The sequence below is a fragment of the Entelurus aequoreus genome, linkage group LG08 (genome assembly GCF_033978785.1).
Source record: "Entelurus aequoreus isolate RoL-2023_Sb linkage group LG08, RoL_Eaeq_v1.1, whole genome shotgun sequence".
NCBI classification, from domain to species: Eukaryota; Metazoa; Chordata; class Actinopteri; order Syngnathiformes; family Syngnathidae; genus Entelurus; species Entelurus aequoreus.
Genome location: NC_084738.1, coordinates 2,171,456 through 2,195,797, shown reverse-complemented (window position 1 = coordinate 2,195,797; position 24,342 = coordinate 2,171,456). Strand labels below are relative to the sequence as shown.

At 36.1% G+C, this 24,342-nt stretch overlaps 1 protein-coding gene across 4 annotated transcripts in view; it reads right to left on the bottom strand.

The window, feature by feature from the left end:
• cpxm2 (carboxypeptidase X (M14 family), member 2) overlaps positions 1-24,342 on the bottom strand; it is a 92,242-nt gene that overhangs the window by 22,958 nt on the left and 44,942 nt on the right. For all 4 annotated transcript variants that reach the window (XM_062055323.1, XM_062055325.1, XM_062055324.1 and 1 more), the window contains 3 exons: positions 20,196-20,280; positions 10,123-10,273; positions 4,858-4,946 (listed from right to left, as the gene is read on the bottom strand). In XM_062055323.1, the coding sequence (XP_061911307.1) occupies positions 4,858-4,946; positions 10,123-10,273; positions 20,196-20,280 (325 nt within the window). The remainder of the gene's footprint in view (positions 1-4,857; positions 4,947-10,122; positions 10,274-20,195; positions 20,281-24,342) is intronic.

Below are 24,342 nucleotides of genomic sequence, written 5' to 3'. Positions count from 1 at the left end.
TAATGGTTTATAAAATGTGTATCATTCCGTATCTAACAAGAACTCCATGATTTTACACAAAGTAAGAATTCTATAGATTTTGAGTGATACCTGATTAATTAGAATTCATTTGTCATTATTAAGTTATAGCCTATAAAATGAGTGCAGCATCAACTTGTAACAAAGCAAGAACGCTATTGATTTGACTCGACTGTGTCGAAACAAGAACTCTATTGATTTTAAATGACACCTGACAAAAGATAGAAAAGGTAACGTAGGTCTCTCAGTCTATAATTTAAGTTTATACTTTAAGCAAGAACCCTATTGATTCGACTCAACTGTGTCAAAACAAGAGCTCTACTGAATTTGAATGGTACTTTGACAAAGGACAAAGCAAGAACTCTATTGATTTTGAGTGATACTTGACCAATGTCAAACATGGTAGCATGGGGCTAATGGTTTATAAAATGTGTATCACTCTGTATATAAGCATAGTTTGACACAAAGTAAGAATTCTGTTGATTTTGAGTGATACCTGATGAATTAGAATGAATTTGTCATTATTAAGTTATAGCCTATAAAATGAGTGCAGCATCAACTTGTAACAAAGCAAGAACGCTATTGATTTGACTCGACTGTGTCAAGACAAGAACTCTATTGATTTTTAGTGACACCTGACAAAAGATATAAAAGGTAACATGGGTCTTTTAGTCTATCATTTCAGTCTATAAATTAAGCAAGAACCCTAATGATTTGACTTAACTGTGTCAAGACAAGAACTCTATTGATTTTGAATGATACTTGACAAATGACAAAACAAGAACTCTATTAATTTTGAGTGATACTTGACAAATGTCAAAAAGGTAGCATGGAGCTAATGGTTTATAAAATGTGTATCACTCTGTATCTAAGCATAATTTGACACAAAGTAAGAATTCTGTTGATTTTGAGTGATACCTGACGAATTAGAATGCACTTGTCATTGTTAAGTTATGACCTACAAAATGAGTGCAGCATCAACTTGTGTCAAAACAAGAACTATATTGATTTTAAGTGACACATGACAAAAGATAGAAAAGGTAACGTAGGTCTCGTAGTCTATAAATGATGTCTATAAATCAAGCAAGAACCCTATTGATTTGACTCGACTGTGTCAAAACAAGAACTCTATTGATTTTAAGTGACATCTGACAAAAGATAGAAAAGGTAACGTCGGTCTTGTAGTTTATAAATGATGTCTATATATTAAGCAAGAATGCTATTGATTCGACTCAACTCTTCCAAAACAAGAATTCTACTGATTTTGAATGATACTTGACAAAGGACAAAACAAGAACTCTGTTGATTTTGAGTGATACCTGATGCATGAGAATGACTTTGTCATTATTAAATTTTAGCCTATAAAATGAGTGCAGCATCAAGTTGTAACAAAGCAAGAACCCTATTGATTTGACTCGACTGTGTCAAAACAAGAATTCTACTGATTTTGAATGATACTTGACAAAGGACAAAGCAAGAACTCTATTGAATTGACTCGACTGTGTCAAAACAAGAACTCTATAGATTTTAAATGACATCCGACAAAAGATAGAAAAGGTATCGTAGGTCTCTCAGTCTATAAATGATGTCTATATATTAAGCAAGAACGCTATTGATTTGACTCAACTCTGCCAAAACAAGAATTCTACTGATTTTGAATGATGACAAATGACAAAGCAAGAACTCTATTGATTTTGAGTGATGCATGAGAATTAATTTGTCATTATTAAGTAATAGCTTATAAAATGAGTGCAGCATCAACTTGTAACAAAGCAAGAACGCTATTGATTTGACTCGACTGTGTCAAGACAAGAACTCTAATGATTTTAAGTGACACCTGACAAAAGATATAAAAGGTAACATAGGTCTCCTAGTCTATAATTTAAGTCTATACATTAAGCAAGAACCCTATCGATTCAACTCAACTCTGCCAAAACAAGAACTCTAATGATTTTGAAAGATACTTGACAAAAAAGGTAACAGTTAAGTTTATACATTAAGAAAGAACCCTAATAATTTGACTGAACTTTGTCAAAACAAGAACTCTATTGATTTTAAGTGACACCTGACAAAACATAGAAAAGGTAACGTAGGTCTCTTAGTCTATGATTTAAGTCTATAAACTAAGCAAGAACCCTATTGATTTGACTCAACTCTGCCAAAACAAGAACTCTGTTATTTTAAGTGACACCTGACGAAAGATAGAAAAGGTAACATCTCTTAGTCTATAATTTAAGTCTATACATTAAGCAAGATCCCTATGTCGCATTTGAATGTGTTTCCTGTCATTACTGCACTTGAACTCTTTAAATGTTTTGTCAAAGCGAGAACCCTATTGATTTATCACGAGGCGGCTAACAATAGCTTTGGAACCATGTCTGTTTAATGCTGGACTCCTATCAAATGGAGTCGATAATTCACTAAAAGAACCCTATTGGTTTACCGAAAGATGGCCAAAACGTAGAGGAAGCACGTCATTCTTGCCAAGGCAAGAATCTTATTGATTTTGATGCTTGACATACTTATATTTATAAACTCTTTTAATGTGCCATTTTTTTGTTTAACGCCAAGAAATCTATTCTTTTTCCTCCCCGCTTCTTCCTAGCAGAGCTACTGTACAGCCACGGAGGTCATTTTCCATATTTCATGTAGTAAAGGAGGACGTCCTCGCTGGCAGGAAGTCACAATGGCGTTTTATGTAAAAAGCGGCAAGGAGCACTATCAGCTACCTGCACGGAGAAAGGAAATGTCACGGGGGTGGAAAAGGGTTTTTGCAGGGCCCCACTTTTGAAAAATAGCGCCTCCTTTTCTTTTTTTCTTTGACGCTGTGCGACACACAGGAGGATCCATTTATTTCCCCTTTCATCTTCCCGCTGGAGCGTTTCAAGGCGACACATCAAAAAAACATGGCTGCACGTTCACCGAGGGGGGATGGAGGGGTGTGGTCACCGGGGGTCACGACAGCCGCTCAGGACACTGAGCTCCTCTAAAGCACTTCTTAATCACTTTAATAGGAACTTAAACAGCTGCTCCAGTCCCACCTGCACTATCTAACAATACTTTAATAATCATAACTACAATAACAATATTTATTATCGGGCTTGGCTTTCAACTCGGAGCTGCTCCTCCAATATAACATCAAAAAAGTATAATTCAATTAAATTAGATGTGCTGGTATAATAATGAAAAATATAAATAGTAAAACAACTCCCACTCTTAGAATAAATAAATCATTATAATAATATAAATAATAAATCAAATACAATGTTTACCTCTCTTAAATGAAATTAGATGAGCCAGTATAATTATAATAATAAATACAAGTTTGGGAAAGAAAATACTAAATTAAATTAGCTGGTGTGGCAATTATAACAATAAACTGAAAATAAGATGGAAAAAAATAAAATACAAATACTACCTGTCTTTAAAAAAAAAATTTCAAGTTGTGATAATAATAATAATAATAATAAAAAACAGTATCCTAAATTTAATTAGACGGTACACAATAATATTTACAAACACAGAATTAAATTAAAATAAATTACTACCGCTCATAAATTTAATCAAATTAGATGTGCCGGAAAAATGACATTATACAATAATATATATCCATCTCAAATTAAATCAACAATACCAACAATAAAATAAAATAAAACCGCTTCTAAATTTTATTCACTAAGTTGTGCCACTAAAATAATTACAATAATACAAAAAAAAAAAGAACTGATACAGTATCCTAAATAAATTTGCCGGTACACAATTTTATTTATAACCATAAAATTAAATAAAAAATAAAAACATTATAATCAATTACCACCGCTCATATATAATCTAAATCTGCCGGAAAAATAATAATAATATTTTTTTTAAAAAGACAAAAAAATATATATATATATATATGTGTGTATATATATATATCTATATATATATATATATATATATATATATATATATATATATATATATATAGATATATATATATACATACACATTTATATTAAATCCAATTAGCAAGTATTAAGTAATAATTATAACATAACATTAGGTTGAAAATAAAATTGCCACCTCTTTTAAATTTAATTCACTAAGTTGTACGAATGCAGCTGAGATGAACCCCCTGTGACCCTGAAAGGGACAAGCGGTAGAAAATGGATGGATGTACTGGTGAAATAATTATATTAATACAAATAAAACAAACTCCACAGTATTTTAAATTAAATTAGCCGGTGCACAGTAATATTTATAACCATAAAATGAAATTCAAATAAAAACTAATATAAAATTACTACACCTCATAAATGAAATACAATTAGATGTGCCGGTAAAATAATTATTAAATTAAATTAGCCAGTTTGTTTGCAGTAATAATTACAACAAGAAAATGAAAATAAGATTAAAACAATAAATTCTTAAATTAAATGTGCTGGTAAAATAGGGGATAGGTTGAGTGGCAACACTAAATTGGCCCTCATGTGTGAATGTGAGTGTGACCCCGCCTTCCGCCCTTCCTGGGATAGGCTCCAGCACCCCCGCGACCCCGAGAGGGACAAGCGGTAGAAAATAGATGGATGGATGGAAAAACAATATATCTAAATTAAATCAAGCCATACAATAACGTATAATAATAAGATGAAAGTAAGAACAAAAGCATAAAAGAAAATGAATACTTATCTTAAATTAAATTAAATTTACGTGTGCTTGTATAAAAAATATTTAAAAAAAAATCTTTCTCTAAATTGAATGGACTCAAATAAGCTCTGTTGTATAAAATACAATCCAAAAGACTATTTAAAACAAACATACAGTTCATTCAATTAGCTGTACCTAAGAGCAACTCACCTGCCTCATTTCTTTGTAGCTGTGATGCGTGAAGTCCAACTCGTCGGTGGTGATGACCTCGTTGCGTCGATGGTAGTAATTATTCGGGTCTGGAGCGGGGGATGGCCATCACATGACATAAATTACACATTGTTGGGTCACACGAGTGCCATAAAAGTATTCAGCCCACTGGAATCGTTAAAATTGAGTTATGAGTAAGTATGCAATTAGTAGGTGCCTATTTGACTTCCTGTTCCTGTCGCATCTCCCTGTCCTTTCCTCTTCAGAATCTGCCTAGCAACAAGCGACAACAGCGAAATACATTCTGTTGAAAAGCTACAGTCGTGGTGAAAAGTTGACATAAACTTGTAAAGAACAAAATGTCATGGCTGTCTTGAGTTTCCAATCATTTCTACAACTCTTATTTTTTTTGTGATGGAGTGATTGGAGCACATACTTGTTGGTCACAAAAAACATTCATGAAGTTTGGTTCTTTTATGAATTTATTATGGGTCTACTGAAAATGTGAGCAAATCTGCTGAGTCAAAAGTATACATACAGTAATGTTAATATTTGCTTACATGTCCCTTGGCAAGTTTCACTGCAATAAGGCGCTTTTGGTAGCCATCCACAAGCTTCTGGTTGAATTTTTGACCACTCCTCTTGACAAAATTGGTGCAGTTCAGCTAAATGTGTTGGCTTTCTGACATGGACTTGTTTCTTCAGCATTGTCCACACGTTTAAGTTAGGACTTTGGGAAGGACATTCTAAAACCTTCATTCTAGCCTGATTTAGCCATTCCTTCACCACTTTTGACATGTATTTGGGGTCATTGTCCCGTTGGAACACCCAAAAGCGCCCAAGACCCAACCTCCGGGCTGATGATTTTAGGTTGTCCTGAAGAATTTGGAGGTAATCCTCCTTTGTCATTGTCCCATTTACTCTCTGTAAAGCACCAGTTCTATTGGTAGCAAAACCGAGCCCAGAGCATAATACTACCACCACCATGCTTGACGGTAGGCCTGGTGTTCCTGGGATTAAAGGCCTCACCTTTTCTCCTCCAAACATATTGCTGGGTATTGTGGCCAAACAGCTCAATTTTTTGTTTCATCTGACCACAGAACTTTCCTCCAGAAGGTCTTATCTTTGTCCATGTGATGTCAGATGAAACAAAAATTGAGCTGTTTGGACAAAATACCCAGCAATATGTTTGGAGGAGAAAAGGTGAGGCCTTTAATCCCAGGAACACCCTACAACTGTACCCAAGACCCAACCTCCAAGCTGATGATTTTAGGTTGTCCTGAAGAATTTGGAGGTAATCCTCCATTTTCATTGTCCCATTTACTCTCTGTAAAGCACCAGTTCTATTGGCAGCAAAACAGAGCCCAGAGCATAATACTACCACCACCATGCTTGACGGTAGGCATTATGTTCCTGGGATTAAAGGCCTCACATTTTCTCCTCCAAACACGTTGCTGGGTATTGTGGCCAAACAGCTCAATTTTTTGTTTCATCAGACCACAGAACTTTCCTCCAGAAGGTCTTATCTTTGTCCATGTGATGTCAGATGAAACACAATTTCAGCTGTTTGGCCACAATACACAGCAATATGTTTGGAGGAGAAAAGGTGAGGCCTTTAATCCCAGGAACACCATACAACTGCGCCCAAGACCCGACCTCCGGGCTGATGATTTTAGGTTGTCCTGAAGAATTTGGAGGTAATCCTCCTTTTTCATTGTCCCATTTACTCTCTGTAAAGCACCAGTTCCATTGGCAGCAAAACAGGCCCAGAGCATAATATTACCACCACCATGCTTGACGGTAGGCATTATGTTCCTGGGATTAAACACCTCACCTTTTCTCCTCCAGACATATTGCTGGATATTGTGACCACAGAACTTTCCTCCAGAAGGTCTTATCTTTGTCCATGTGATGTCAGATAAAACAAAAATTTGAACTGTTTGGCCACAATACCCAGCGATATGTTTGGAGGAGAAAAGGTGAGGCCTTTAATCCCAGGAACACCATACCTACCATCAAGCATGGTGGTGGTAGTATTATGCTCTGGGCCTGTTGTGCTGCCAATGGAACTGGTGTTTTAAATGGGACAATGAAAAAGGAGGATTACCTCCAAATTCTTCAGGACAACCTAAAATCATCAGACCGGAGGTTGGGTCTTGGGCACAGTTGGGTGTTCCAACAGGACAATGCATACTTGCCAACCCTCCCGATTTTCCCGGGAGACTCCCGAATTTCAGTGCCCCTCCCGAAAATCTCCCGGGGCAACCATTCTCCCGAATTTCTCCCGATTTCAACAATATTGAGGGCCTGCCTTAAAGGCACTTCCTTTAGCGTCCTCTACAACCTGTCGTCACGTCCGCTTTTCCTCCATACAAACAGCGTGCCGGCCCAGTCACATATTATATGCGGCTGTTAAACACACGTACGTGAATGCAACGCATACTTGATCAACAGCCATACAGGTCACACTGAGGGTTGCCGTATAAACAACTTTAACACTGTTACAAATATGCGCCACACTGTGAACCCACACCAAACAAGAATGACAAACACATTTCGGGTGAACATCCGCACCGTAACACAACATAAACACAACAGAACAAATACCCAGAACACCTTGCAGCACTAACTCTTCCGGGACGCTACAAAAGACACCCCCGCTACCACCAAACCCCACCCCCCGCAAACCCCTCTCCGCCCCGCCCCCCCATCTCCCGAATTCAGAGGTCTCAAGGTTGGCAAGTATGGGACAATGACCCCAAACACACGTCAAAGGTGGTAAAGGAATGGCTAAATCAGGCTAGAATTATAGTTTTAGAATGGCCTTCCCAAAGTCCTGACTTAAACGTGTGGACAATGCTGAAGAAACAAAGTCCATGTCAGAAAACCAACACATTTAGCTGAACTGCACCAATTTTGTCAAGAGGCATACTTGCCAACCCTCCCGTTTTTAACGGGAGAATCCCGATATTCAGCGCCTCTCCCGACAACCTCCCGGCAGAGATTTTCTCCCGACAAACTCCCGGTATTCAGCCGGAGCTGGAGGCCACGCCCCCTCCAGATCAATGCGGACCTGAGACTGAGTGGGGACAGCCTGTTCTCACGTCCGCTTTCCCACAAAATAAACAGCTTGCCTGCCCAAAGACGTCATAACATCTAGGGCTTTTAGAGAGTGCACAACTGCGCACACAACAAGGAGACGAAGCAGAAGAACGAGGAAATTACAGACATGGCGGCCGAAATGATATACTCATCATGAACGGAGAAGTTAAACAGGACAATACTGCCATCTAATGTATAGCCACTGGAACACTGAAATTCAAGTATTTTTTTTCTTTTTTCTATGTAAATAAAATAAAATAAAATATATATATATATATATATAGCTAGAATTCACTGAAAGTCAAGTATTTCATACATTATATATATATATATATATATATATATATATATATATATATATATATATATATATATATATATATATATATATATATATATATATATATATATATATATATATATATATATATATATATATATATATATATATATGTATATATTAGGGCTGCAACTAACAATTAATTTGATAATCGATTAATCTGTCGATTATTGCTTCGATTAATCGATTAATAATCGGATAAAAGAGACAAACTACATTTCTATCCTTTCCAGTATTTTATTGAAAAAAAAACAGCATACTGGCACCATGTTGTGGACATTGGGGGTGCAGCATACACCAATAATAACACAGAAATGTAACTCATCAGAACTGAATCAGATATTGTACACGTTTCTGTTGTGAATAATAAAGGATTCATTTTAGGCTGCCTCTGAATAATAGCATGAAATATTCCAGCACCTTCATAACGTTTAGTTATACTAAAGCGTCACTCAAATCTAAATATATTTATATAGCTTTATCAGCCCAGCTACATTGATCCATTATGAAACCAACCTGAGATATTTCTGTCCGTTACGTTTATTTCCAAATTGGTAACCCTGCGTTTTCTCTCTCAAAACGGAGTCAAATGTGCCGGAGACACATTATCAGCCCCGCGATGCAACAAAGGCATAACTTTTAACGTTACTCATAAAAAAGCTGAACTCATGAATGCTTGTTGCCACTATGGACTTAAAAAGTTACGTACTGTGAGTTCTTCCCTTCATCCATGGCTCCAACATGTTTCTTCTTCAGGTGCTCCTGAAGCAATGTTGTACTTCCGTGCCATTTTGCAGGAAACGCTCTTCTTTGAAGTCTTTAAAGTAAAGTGTTCCCACACTTTTGACCACTTAGGTCGTACACTTTTCTCCATTGAAGCAATAACCTCAAGATGTTTCTCCGCTAAACTATCGGTAGTGTTTTCCTGCGCCATTTTTCGAATTTTTCCAGCAAAGGAGACGCCGTCGTCACGTGAGCTGCACATGACCACATCATTGGCTAGCTTACGCCACCTCATGAGACGTAGCCTCACCGCCGCCCTGGCGCTGTTTTGTACTGTTTTTGTACTTATTTTGATTATTGTTTCTCAGCTGTTTGTAAATATTGCATTTTATAAATAAAGGTTTATAAAAAAAAAAAAAAAAAAAGCCTCCGCGCATGCGCATAGCATAGTTCCAACGAATCGATGACTAAATTAATTGCCAACTATTTTGGTAATCGATTTTAATCGATTTAATCGATTAGTTGTTGCAGCCCTAATATATATATATATATATATATATATATATATATATATATATATATATATATATATATATATATATATATATATATATATATATATATATATATATATATATATATATATATATATATATATATATGAAATACTCGAGTTGGTGAATTCTAGCTGTAAATAACCACGCACCCCGCCCCCAAACAACCCCCCTCCCCACCCACCGATATTGGAGGTCTCAAGGTTGGCAAGTATGTCAAGAGGAGTGGTCAAAAATTTCACCAGAAGCTTGTGGATGGCTACCAAAAGCGCCTTTTTGCAGTGAAACTTGCCAAAATATTAACATTGCTGTTATGTATACTTTTGACCCAGCAGATTTGCTCACATTTTCAGTAGACCCATAATAAATTCATAAAAGAACCAAACTTCATGAATGTTTTTTGTGACCAACAAGTATGTGCTCCAATCACTCCATCACAAAACAAAAAGAGTTGTAGAAATGATTGGAAACTCAAGACAACCATGACATTATGTTCTTTACAAGTGTATGTCAACTTTTGACCACGACTGTATATCTAACACGCACCTGGCAAGGGGCACCCGAGGATCTCCGCCCTCATGCAGACGCTGCCGCTGGTGAACCAGGACTGAGGGTTCACTCGGATGTAGCGGGCCACCAGAGGGGTCGGGAAAACGTTGCGCACCGGGATCTCTTTTTCCCGGTTCCCCCTGAAGATCTACTGAGGCAAACACCAGGGTGAGTCAGGACTCGGGCAAATATTATGATGTTTCCAGAACAGTGCAGTTGTGTTACTATAGCGCCAAGTCGGTACTTTATTGTACGCAGATGCGGGTAGTAACGCGCTACATTTACTCCGTTACATCTACTTGAGTAACTTTTGGGATGAATTGTACTTCTAAGGGTAGTTTTAATGCAACATACTTTTACTTGAGTATATTTATAGAGAAGAAACGCTACTTTTACTCCGCTCCATTTATCTACATTCAGTTCGCTACTCGCTACTGATTTTTATCGATCTGTTAATGCACGCTTTGTTTGTTTTGGTTCGTCAGACAGACCTTCAAAGTAGGACCTATGGCATGCCTGCGTTTCACCAATCAGATGCAGTCACTGGTGACGTTTGACTCCGTTTCACCAATCAAACAGAGCCAGGCGGTCACATGATTAACAAGCTTAAGCTTACATGAACTCAACGTCAAATTTGAGGAAGCACATGGCGGTAAGTAACGTTAGTAGATATTTTGGCTGTCACCGTAGGCTGATGTTAGCTTCCCTGCTATGAATCACTGTCAAATGTACATCGTGTGGGGACATTTATTAACGTACTGCAGCCTCATAGACACACACACACACACACACACCACACACACACACACACACACACACACACACACACACACACACACACACACACACACACACACACACACACGCACAGTCGCACACACACACACACATGCATAAAAACACCAATCAGTGTGTTCCCAGATGCAGCCCACACCTATCAGTTTATGGTTTGCGTAAAGCAGACCTGGGCAAATTAAGGCCCGGGGGCCACATGCGGCCCGTTAAGCTTTTCAATCTGGCCCACCGGATATTCCCAAATAATTTTTGTTAGATTTTTAAGATGGAAAGTGTAGCTGCCATGATGATGTGCAGTCATGTTTTCTAATGACTGTTAAGTCTTGAACTATACAAAGTATTTCAATGGTTGGAATCTGCGTTTATGGATGATATACTAGTTACTATGGTAATTTCATTAGTTACTATGGTAATGTAATTAGTTACTATGGTCTTCTAATTAGTTACTATGGTAATCTACGTCACAGCAGCTCAGACGAGGCACCAAGCAGTGTGGGCGGGAAGCGTTTCCACAGACGCGGAAGGAGATTTTCACAACAAAGGTCTAAAGCTTAGTGATATATCAGATTGTAGGTGGGTTTATTTTGTACCCTGCGCGTTCATATTTCACTGTTTGTTGCATTTTTGTTGCCTTTCACTTGATTGTAAAATATGTCAACCGAAAGAGGGTGTGACATTCATATTTTGTAAATAGTCAGTGTTTTATCGTTCATAGAAAAATGTACAATTCCATTACGTTTTTTAAGGCGGTCTGTCATAAAGTTTTTAGCATTCAATCAGACATTATTGTGAGGTTTTGTATTAGTGTTTCTAAAAATAGATATACCGGCCCCCCAGACACATTTTTTTCTCTAAATGTGGCCCCTGAGTCAAAATAATTGCCCAGGCCTGGCGTAAAGGCTAACTTGTTATTTTCCTTTGTAATCTCTGCCTACTGAGCTTATGGTGCTGTTAAGTTGTTGTGGCTCAATTTGCCATAATTTTTTTCATGTTAATGTATTATTATTTAATATATATTATTGTTTGCTCTTGAACGCATCATAATTATCCCCTCAACTCCCCCAAAATGGATTAACTCGCTGGAATAATAAAGACAATATAACATATATCCATAAACGCGGATGCATGTGAAAAAGTGCAATATATTTATCTGTACAGTAACCTATTTATTTATTTATATCTACACCTTATTGCTCTTTTATCCTGCACTACCATGAGCTAATGCAACGAAATTTCGTTCTTATCTGTACTGTAAAGTTCAAATTTGAATGACAATAAAAAGGAAGTCTAAGTTTAAGTCTAAGTTTTAGTTGCTTAAGAGATATTCCTGGCTCTGAATTTGCTCATTGCTATTTTTATGTTTTTGTGCATTATTTGTCGCCGTCATCATTAAACGAACAGATTACTCATCAGTTACTCAGTACTTGAGTAGTTTTTTCATCACATACTTTTTACTTTTACTCAAGTAAATATTTGGGTGACTACTCCTTACTTTTACTTGAGTAATAAATCTCTAAAGTAACATTACTCTTACTTTGAGTACAATTTCTGGCTACTCTACCCACCTCTGCTTGTACGTTTAAACGCCCACGGTGTTCCATTGGACCTTTTGGCATTTGGAAAGACAAATAGTGGCATTTGGCACCAAAGGGTAGCGGGTTGGCGAGTGGGCGTCCTGTCGCGGAGGCTAAATGACTCCCCTCGGCGCAGCCCCGCGACAACCATTTTAATCAGGACAGAAAGCATCGACTTAATCACATTTATGTGATCAATATTTCGAGTCGATGATGAGCTCGGCGGTGGCGGGAGCTCGAGATGAGCTTCCTCGTCCCCTTTGAGGGCCGTTTATTGTCCACTCTCAGCTCATTAAATCTCTTGTTAAATGGGAAATCTCCCAAATGCTCCCAAAGTAGGGTTGTACGGTATACCGGTATTAGTATAGTACCGCGATACTAACCCAAGGTTCTGTACTGGGACCAAAATTGTTTTTATTGTATATTAATGCTATCTGTAAAATCTTTAAAAAACTCAACTGTATTCTCTTTGCTGATGATACAAGTCTGTACTGTTCTGGGCAAGACCTTGGCCAACTCTTAGAGACTGTAGAGAGTGAACTCCACATAGTAAAGCAATGGTTTGATGCCAATAAACTATCAATCAACCTAAATAAAACAAAATATATAATTTTTGGAAATAGGAAAAATAACATAAGAATTGATGATGTGGAGATAGAAAGGGTGTGTTCAACAACATTTTTGGGAATCTATATACAGTGTTTCCCACACATTCATTTATTTGTGGCGGCCCGCCACGAAAGAATTACGTCCGCCACAAATAAAAAATAAAAATTATTTTTTTTATTTTTTTTGTCCTGTCCAGCTTCTCAGACAAATCATATAGTTGATGTAGATGCCCATATAGGCTGTTCAGATTTACTTTACAAAAGAGAAGTGTAGGATACTTCTCTTGTTGCCTTATTTGTATTTGACCACTACTGTTTTCTGTTTATTTGTTACTGACTGTGGCAGGACACCTCTGCCTCTGTTTCACTTTATGTTGCTGGTAAATAATATGGTTGTAGTAGTAGGCTAAAGTTAAATTATTTAGTATGCACTAATTAAAGGGGCAGAGCTTTAAGAGACAATTTAGCTTTTATATTTTATAAGATATATTTTTTGTAAGAACCACAATTAATAAATATATTTCAGTGAATAACTTATTGTTCAAATCTATATATAAATATGTACATAAAGTGTTGTAATTATATTGTAAAATGGATGGATGGATGGATGGATGGATTGACGTTTAAAACAAAACTGTTATTATTAATTAGTAAGTATACATTTTTTTAGCCTTTTTAGAGAAAATCATATCATTGTAGTAAATTATGCAAATTGCTCGATTATGTCATGGTGACCACGCTCATAGCCACGCCCCCACCGCCACAGGTATCTTGGCAGTTTATGGGAAACACTGATATAGATGATAAATTAAATTGGAAACTGTACATTAATATACTTAAGACAAATATGGCAAAAAATATTGCTATGTTACATAAAATCAAAAACTCCGTAAATCAAAAGGCTCTTAACATGTTATATAATTATTTCGTACTCCCATATCTTTAATTATTGTGTTGAAATCTGGGGTAACAATTACTAAACAAACATCAACTCTATATTCTTACTTCAAAAGAAAGCGATTACAATTGTAAATTATGCAGATTATCATGACCATACCAATGCTCTGTTTATTAAATTAAAAACATTAAAACGGCACGATCTTGTTGACCTCAACACTGCTATTGTGGCGCACAAAGCTCATAACCACATGCTGCCTCGGTGTCTACAGGAGAGGTTTAAACCCAGAGAGAATCCCTATGACCTCAGAGGTTCAGCTGTCTTTCAGAAAGCAAACATAAGAACGAGCTTAAAAAGTAGATGTGTTTCTGTCAGGGGGGTTCAACTGTGGAACAGCTTGGATGATTCCTTAAAATGTTCCAATTCCATTCACACATTTAAAAAACACTTTAAGACTAGGGATGTCCGATAATGGCTTTTTGCCGATATCCAATATTCCGATATTGTCCAACTCTTTAATTACCGATACCGACATCAACCGATACCGATATCAACCGATATATGCAGTCGTGGAATTAACACATTATTATGCCTAATTTGGACAACCAGGTATGGTGAAGATAAGGTACTTTTTAAAAAAATTAGTAAAATAAGATAAATAAATTAAAAACATTTTCTTGAATAAAAAAGAAAGTACAACAATATAAAAACAGTTACATAGAAACTAGTAATGAATGAAAATTAGTAAAATTAACTGTTAAAGGTTAGTACTATTAGTGGACCAGCAGCACGCACAATCATGTGTGCTTACGGACTGTATCCCTTGCAGACTCTATTGATATATAATGTAGGAAGCAGAATATTAATAACAGAAAGAAACAACCCTTTTGTGTGAATGAGTGTAAATGGGGGAGGGAGGTTTTTTGGGTTGGTGCACTAATTGTAAGTGTATCTTGTGTTTTTTATGTTGATTTAATTAAAAAAAACAACAACAACAACAACAAAAAAACCGATACCGATAATAAAAAAAACGATACCGATAATTTCCGGAATTACATTGTAACGCATATATCGGCCGATATTATCGGACATCTCTATTTAAGACCAATGTCTTGGAAAAATATATCATTCTTGAATCAACACAGTAGTTAATACTATGATCAATGTTAATTAAAATACTAAATGTGGGATATAAATAATAATGGAAGTATAATTGTTTGTATATAGTAATAATTGGTACAAAGGTTTAATATGTGTACAAGGATATTTCACATGCCTTTACTGTGTATTAGGGATATCCGATAATGGCTTTTTGCCGATATCCCGATATTGTCCAACTCTTTAATTACCTATACCGATATCAACCGATACTGATATATACAGTCGTGGGATTAACACATTATTATGCCTAATTTGGACAACCAGGTATGGTGAAGATAAGGTCTTTTTTTTTTTTAATTAATAAAATAAAATAAATTAAAAACATTTTCTTGAATAAAAAAGAAAGTAAAACAATATAAAAACAGTTACATAGAAACTAGTAATTAATGAAAATGAGTAAAAATAACTGTTAAAGGTTAGTCCTATTAGTGGAGCAGCAGCACACACAATCATGTGTGCTTACGGACTGTATCCCTTGCAGACTGTATTGATATATATTGATATATAATGTAGGAACCAGAATATTAATAACAGAAAGAAACAACCCTTTTGTGTGAATGAGTTTAAATGGGGGAGGGATGTTTTTTGGGTTAGTGTACTAATTGTAAGTGTATCTTGTGTTTTTTATGTTGATTTAATAAAAAAAAAAAGAAAATAAATAAAAACGATACCAATAAAAAAAATCCGATACCGATAATTTCCGATATTACATTTTAAAGCATTTATCAGGCAGATATTATCGGACATCTCTACTGTGTATATAATTGAACTGTGTTTATGTTGTGTATAATGTGTATTTATAATATGTTGTACAAAGGGCATTTCATAAATTTCGGAAGCTCATCTCGTACTTGACTTTGTTTACAGGGTTAGGCGCAATAAGTGTTCAACTTCAGCCTAAACCCTTTCGGTCTGCAACATTTTCATTTTCAATCTATAAATGTGCAACTGTTTGTTTATTTTGTTGACGATTGACCGAAGAAAAATAAACTATATAAACTATCAACTATAAACTAATGAATCATTTTCGGTACGATACGGTCTCTGTACGTAGCGGTCCCACGTCGAAGTCACGTCGTGACATTGCTGGTTTTTCGAGCAGAGGAGTACTTACAAGCAGACACAGTGTGTAGACAGAAAAGGGAGAACGGACGCATTTTGGCTTAAAAACCGACGATAAATGTGAAGTTATAACACTAAAAACGCCCTCAGGAAGAGTTGCTTTAAGACATGGCTAGCTAGCTAGCGGCTAACGTCCATCCGCAGTCTGCAGTGTTTTAGCTACTTCTAAATCACTAATCTTCGTCTTCATGGCGACAAATAAAGTACGTTTCTTACAAGTATCATCCCTGCAGGACGAGGAATAGCTAAACATGCTTCACTACACACCGTGGCTCACCGGCATCAACATGTAAACAACCGCCATTGGTGGATCTACACCTGACATCCACTGCAACGATACCAAGTACAGGCACGTATCTAGTCGATACTACTATGTCGATATTTTTTGGCATCACAACATCTTCTTTAGTTTAAAAAAAAAAAGTATATTATGTTTATGAACTCAGGAAATATGTCTCTGGACACATGAGGACTTTGAATATGACCAATGTATGATCCTGTAACGACTTGGTATCGGATCGATACCTAAATTTGTGGTATCGTCCAAAACAAATGTAAAATTTGTATTGGAGGAAACTTGTATTCCTCAAATATCGAAAACATTAATTATAATTCCCGTTTCTCACAATCATAAGGTGTTTAAATTAGGGATGTCCGATAATGGCTTTTTGCCGATATCCGATATTCCGATATTGACCAAACCCTTAATTACAGATACCGATATCAACCGATACCAATATATACAGTCGTGGAATTAACACATTATTATGCCTAATTTGGACAAGCAGGTATTGTGAAGATAAGGTCCTTTTTAAAAAAATAAATACAAATAAAATAAGATGAATAAATTAAAAACATTTTCTTGAATGAAAAAGAAAGTAAAACAATATAAAAACAGTTACATGGAAACTAGTAATTAATGAAAATGAGTAAAATCAACTGTTAAAGGTTAGTACTATTAGTGGACCAGCAGCACGCACAATCATGTGTGCTTACGGACTGTATCCCTTGCAGACTGTATTGATATATAATGTAGGAAGCAGAATATTAATAACAAAAAGAAACAACCCTTTTGTGTGAATGAGTGTGAATGGGGGAGGGAGGTTTTTTGGGTTGGTGCACTAATTGTAAGTGTATCTTGTGTTTTTTATGTGGATTTAATTAAAAAAAAACAACAACAAAAAAAACGATACCGATAATGAAATTAAAAAAAATCGATAATTTCCGATATTACATTCTAAAGCATTTATTGGCCGATATTCTCGGACATCTCTAGTTTAAATTATTATTATCATTATTATTAGGCTAATTATTTGGTATTTACTTGTTTATTGATTGAGACTTTTATTAGTAGGTTGCACAGTGAAGTACATATTCCGTACAATTGACCACTAAATGGTAACACCCGAATACGTTTTTCAACTTGTCTAAGTCGGGGTCCACTTAAATTGATTCATGATACAGATATATACTATCATATGTACCAGGGGTCACCAACGTGGTGCCCGCGGGCACCAGGTAGCCCGTAAGGACCAGATGAGTAGCCCGCTGGCCTGTTCTAAAAATAACTGAAATAGCAGTACTTACCAGTGAGCTGCCTCTATTTTTTAAATTGTATTTATTTACTAGCAAGCTGGTCTCGCTTTGCCCGACATTTTTAATTCTAAGAGAGACAAAACTCAAATAGAATTTGAAAATCCAAGAAAATATTTTAAAGACTTGGTCTTCACTTGTTTAAATAAATTCATTAATTCTTTTACTTTGCTTCTTATAACTTTCAGAAAGACAATTTTAGAGAAAAAATACAACCTTAAAAATGATTTTAGGATTTTTAAACACATATACCTTTTTAACTTTTAAATTCCTTCCTCTTCTTTCCTGACAATTTAAATCAATGTTCAAGTAAAAAAAATTTTTATTATTGTAAAGAATAATAAATACATTTTTTAATTTAATTCTTCATTTTAGCTTCTGTTTTGTCGACGAAGAATATTTGTGAAATATTTCTTCAAACTTATTATGATTAAAATTCAAAAAAATTATTCTGGCAAATCTAGAAAATCTGTAGAATCAAATTTAAATCTTATTTCAATGTCTTTTGAATTTATTTTAAAATTTATGTTCTGGAAAATCTAGAAAAAATAATGATTTGTCTTTGTTAGAAATATAGCTTGGTCCAATTTGTTATATATTCTAACAAAGTGTAGATTGGATTTGAACCTATTTAAAACATGTCATCACAATTCTAAAATTAATCTTAATCAGGAAAAATTACTAATGATGTTCCATAAATTATTTTTTTTAAGTTTTTCTCTTCTTTTTTTCGGTTGAATTTTGAATTTAAAGAGTCGAAATTGAAGATAAACTATGTTTCAAAATTTAATTGTCATTTTTTTCGTGTTTTCTCCTCATTTAAACCGTTCAATTAAGTGTAAATATCATTAATTATTAATAATAACATAGAGTTAAAGGTAAATTGAGCAAATTGGCTATTTCTGGCAATTTATTTAAGTGTGTATCAAACTGGTAGCCCTTCGCATTAATCACTATCCAAGAAGTAGCTCTTGGTTTCAAAAAGGTTGGTGACCCCTGATGTATACTATCATCATAATACAGTCATCACACAAGATAATCACATTGAATTATTTACATTATTTACAATCAGGGGTGTGGAGGGGGGGGGGGGGGGGGGGTAGGATATGGACATCAAGTAGTGGACATAGAGAGAGAGAGAGAGAGAGAGAGAGAGAGATCAGAAGGCATAAGAAAAAGTATCTGCATTTGATTGTTTACATTTGATTATTAGCATATTAGTTTAGGGTTGTAGCTGCCTGGAGGTGAACTTTTATTGCGGTTTTGAAGGAGGATAGAGATGCCCTTTCTTCTATACCTGTTGGGAGCGCATTCCACATTGATGTGGCATAGAAAGAGAATGAGTTAAGACCTTTGTTAGTTCGGAATCTGGGTTTAACGTGGCTAGTGGAGCTCCCCCTGGTGTTGTGGTTATGGCGGTCATTTACGTTAAGGAAGTAGTTTGACATGTACTTCGGTATCAGGGAGGTGTAGCGGATTTTATAGACTAGGCTCAGTGCAAGTTGTTTAACTCTGTCCTCCACCCTGAGCCAGCCCACTTTAGAGAAGTGGGTAGGAAGAAGTGGTTGTATGTCTGCCAAAAATTTACAAATGTTTATATGTGAGTAATAGTTAAAGTTAAAGTTCCAATGATCTCTGCATTTGACCCACCACCCTTGATCACCCCCTGGGAGGTGAGGGGAGCGGTGAGCAGCATTTTTTGGTGATTTAACCCCCAATTCCAACCCTGATGCTGAGTGCCAAGCAGGGAGGTAATGGGTCCCATTTGTATAGTCTTTGGTATGACTCGGCCGGGGTTTTGAACTCACGACCTACCGATCTCAGGGCGGACACTCTAACCACTAGGCCACTGAGTAGTAAGAATAAGTGATTATTACATTTGAACAGATGTGTAGATAGAACATGTTCAAAGAGAAAGTAAGCAGATATTAACAGTAAATGAATAAGTAGATTAATAATACATTTTCTACCACTTGTCCTTAATAATGCTGACAAAATAATAGAGTGGAAAATGACACAATATGTTACTGCATATGTCAGCAGCTAAATTAAGAGCCTTTGTTTGCTTACTTACTAATAAAAGACAAGTTGTCTTGTATGTTCACTATTTTATTTAAGGACTTAACTGCAATAAGAAACATATGTTTAATGTACCCTAAGATTTTTTGTTAAAATAAAAGTTAATAATGTCATTTTTTTGTGGTGCCCTTTATTTGGAAAAGTACCGAAAAGTATCAAAATATTGGTATGGTTACAACACTATCCCAACGTAGTGAAATGTCTGAGCTTTGTTTTTGCGCAACACGGCTTCCTGCTCACCATGTCCTCCGAGCCGTTCTTCACCGTAACCCAGGCGTGACTGTCGTTGCTCACCATCACCTTGTAGGAGGTCACCCAGTCGCTCCTGGAAACACGGCGCACAAAAGACAGATTATTACTATCATTATGTGGACGGGATCACACGGTCGGCGGTTATTAATGCGTCAAACTGACGAAGATATTCATCGGCTAGTAACGCCGGTGTACTTTTTACGTAACCCTGCTCACTCTGCTAGAGGAATATGGAGTCAAAAGTTTTGTACTTGAAAGTTCAAGTCTTTATGTTGAATTCTGAAAAACACGCAATTATTTGTAGTTTTAATATCCAGTATATACACTACCGTTCAAAAGTTTGGGGTCACCCAAACAATTTTGTGGAATAGCCTTCATTTCTAAGACCAAGAATAGACTGTCGAGTTTCAGATGAAAGTTCTCTTTTTCTGGCCATTTTGAGCGTTTAATTGACCCCACAAATGTGATGCTCCAGAAACTCAATCTGCTCAAAGGAAGGTCAGTTTTGTAGCTTCTGTAACGAGCTAAAGTGTTTTCAGATGTGTGAACATGATTGCACAAGGGTTTTCTAATCATCAATTAGCCTTCTGAGCCAATGAGCAAACACATTGTACCATTAGAACACTGGAGTGATAGTTGCTGGAAATGGGCCTCTATACACCTATGTAGATATTGCACCAAAAAGCAGACATTTGCAGCTAGAATAGTCATTTACCACATTAGCAATGTATAGAGTGTATTTCTTTCAAGTTAAGACTAGTTTAAAGTTATCTTCATTGAAAAGTACAGTGCTTTTCCTTCAAAAATAAGGACATTTCAATGTGACCCCAAACTTTTGAACGGTAGTGTATATATATATATATACTGTATATATATATATACAGTATATATATATATATATATATATATATATATATATATATATATATATATATATATATATATATATATATATATATATATATATATATATACTAAGTGAAGTGAATTATATTTATATAGCGCTTTTCTCTAATGACTCAAAGCGCTTTTACATAGTGAAACCCAATATCTAAGTTACATTTAAACCAGTGTGGGTGGGACTGGGAGCAGGTGGGTAAAGTGTCTTGCCCAAGGACACAACGGCAGTGACTAGGATGGCGGAAGCGGGGATTGAACCTGGAACCCTGAAGTTGCTGGCACGGCCACTCTACCAACCGAGCTATACCGCCCCTATACAGTATATATATATATACATATATACTGTATATATATATATATACAGTATATATATATATATATATATATATATATATATATATATATATATATATATATATATATATATATATATATATATATATATATATATATATATATATATATATATATATATATATATATTTGTTTTTTTTTATTCACACTTACAATTCTTTTGAATTAATTATTTATTTACATTTTTCACTTTCATATATTTTGATATTTGAGCTTGTTTTTCAGATTCAAATGTATTTTTTTTTTTTTTACAGTTTATTTATTTTTCTGATAAAATTTTAATTTTTTTAGATTAAGACTTTTTGAACCTTTTTTTTTACGTTGGGCAAGTGCAAGCAACATGGCCTCATGACAGACCAATCAGCAAAAGGATAAGGGGTGTCCCCTATCACGTTGCCGCCATGGAACTTGGGAACCTATTCAGTTCAAGCCAACACTTTATGTACCGTATTTTTACGACTATAAGGCACAATAAAAATCCTTCCAATGTGAAGCCTAAAATACCACAACGTTCAATAACTTAATAGTTCATAGTAAAAGTGTGCGGGTACTAGACTGGCCTGCCTGTAGTCCAGACCTGTCTCCCATTATGAAGCCTAAAATAGCACAAGGGAGACCCCCGGACTGTTGAACAAACTTAAGATGTACAACAAGCAAGAATGGGAAATAATTCCACCTGAAAAGCTTCAAAAATGTGTCTCCTCAGTTCCCAAACATTTACTGAGTGTTGTTAAAAGGAAAGGCCATGTAACACAGTGGTAAAAATGCCCCTGTGACAACTTTTTTGCAATGTGTTGCTGCCATTAAATTCTAAGTTAATGATTATTTGCAACAACAAAAAAAAAGTTTCTCTGTTTGAACATGAAAAATCTTGTCTTTGCAGTCTATTCAATTGAATATAAATTGAAAAGGATTTGCAAATCATTGTATTCTGTTTTTATTTACCATTTACACAACGTGCCAACTTCACTGATTTTGTGTTTTGTATGTAAAACTTTAATGGAGGTGTTTGGATGTTTTTTTAAGGACTTCATAGGCAGATTTCATATACTTCATAGGCTTCATTGTAAGTGGACTTTTGATCGCATTTATTTAATGTTTAGAATGCATTAAGAGCGTGGGATGACACTGTACAAGGGTACAGTGTCTACGCGTTTCTCCTCAATTGAGCTAAATTGAATTCTGTCTAATTCCTTGCTTCTTGTCTTGTTTAATAGATGTCATCAGTGTTTGAACCTCACAATAGTGTATATATATATACATATTGATTTGTTACTAACTTTAATTAGACGCTGACGTTATGTTTTTTTTGCGTAACTCACTACGCCAATATGAAGTAGCTATCTTTTGACAGTCAAAACCCATAAAGGAAAAACCTAAAATTAGGACTTGAAAGAACCCAGATCAAAGTTGCACGGTACAACGGGTGACACACATGGAGAGCAGGGAGAGTTGTCTTCCGTCAGCGAAATAGGTCAGCGGCGATGCATCCTGCCCGAGAATGCCGAAGCGAGCGCGAGCGAGATGAGATTCCTGCTCTCGCTCACATGAAGACGTTTTAGTGCTGTGGTGGTCCGGCCTCGAAGGAATTCCCGGCTCGGCTAATTAAGGCGCTGTTGTGGATAGAAGGCCCAGAGCTAGCAGACAGCCACACGGGCGAGGGAGCTAATTGTGGAGAGTCAGGCACGGCTGCCTTCGCGGGCCTTAGATGGCGCTAGCTGCAGCTCTCGCCAAGCATTCCGCTCTCAAAGTTACACGTGTCAAATGTTATCGCGCGGCAAAGTCAACCCGTGAGCGCAACTTTTTCCCCCTTTCAGTCCGTCTGTTGTGAAGGATAATGCGCCTTCGTCTTTGCCGTGATATTGCGGCGGGGTGCCATCACGCATCATCTGACACACATCCCGCTTGATTCCTGACGCCTGTCGGCACGGCAGCGGCGTGCACGGATGCTTCGCCCGGGGGCTGTTTGAGCCTCTGCAGCTGGGGTGGTGGGCGTGGCCACATCATTATGTACACTCGCGTGACATAAGGAGCCAACGCATCCCTTTGCAGATGTGAGTAGCAACGTGTAGCTGTAGACCACCACTGCGTATCCCATCGGACATCTCCCGGATGACGTCACAGATTAGCACGTACAAAGCGACCCGGGCCACACTTTGGATACCCTTGGTGTCGTGTCTCTGTCTAGTGGTCACGTTTAAAAAAAAAAAATACATACACAAAAAGTAATGATGAAAATAATAATAAAAACTAAAATAAATGAATTAAAAATCCAAATTAAATTAAAATATCCATCCATCCATCCATTTTCTACCGTTTGTCCCTTGTGGAGTCACAGGGGGGTGCTGGAGCCTATCCCAGCTGCACACGGGTGGAAGCCGGGGTGAATAAAAATAATTTGAAATGACAAAAATAGAAATAAATAGAGATGTCCGATAATATCGGTCTGCCGATATTATCGGCCGATAAATGCGTTAAAATGTAATATCGGAAATGATCAGTATCGGTTTTTTTATTATCAGTATCGGTTTTTTATTTTATTTTAATTTTTTTATTTTATTAAATCCACATAAAAAACACAAGATACACTTACAATTAGTGCACCAACCCAAAAAACCTCCCTCCCCCATTCACACTCATTCACACAAAAGGGTTGTTTCTTTCTGTTATTAAAATCCTGGTTCCTACATTATATATCAATATATATCAATACAGTCTGCAAGGGATACAGTCCGTAAGCACACATGATTGTGCGTGCTGCTGCTCCACTAATAGTACTAACCTTTAACAGTTAATTTTACAAATTTTCATTAATTACTAGTTTCTATGTAACTGTTTTTATATTGTTTTACTTTCTTTTTTATTCAAGAAAATGTTTTTA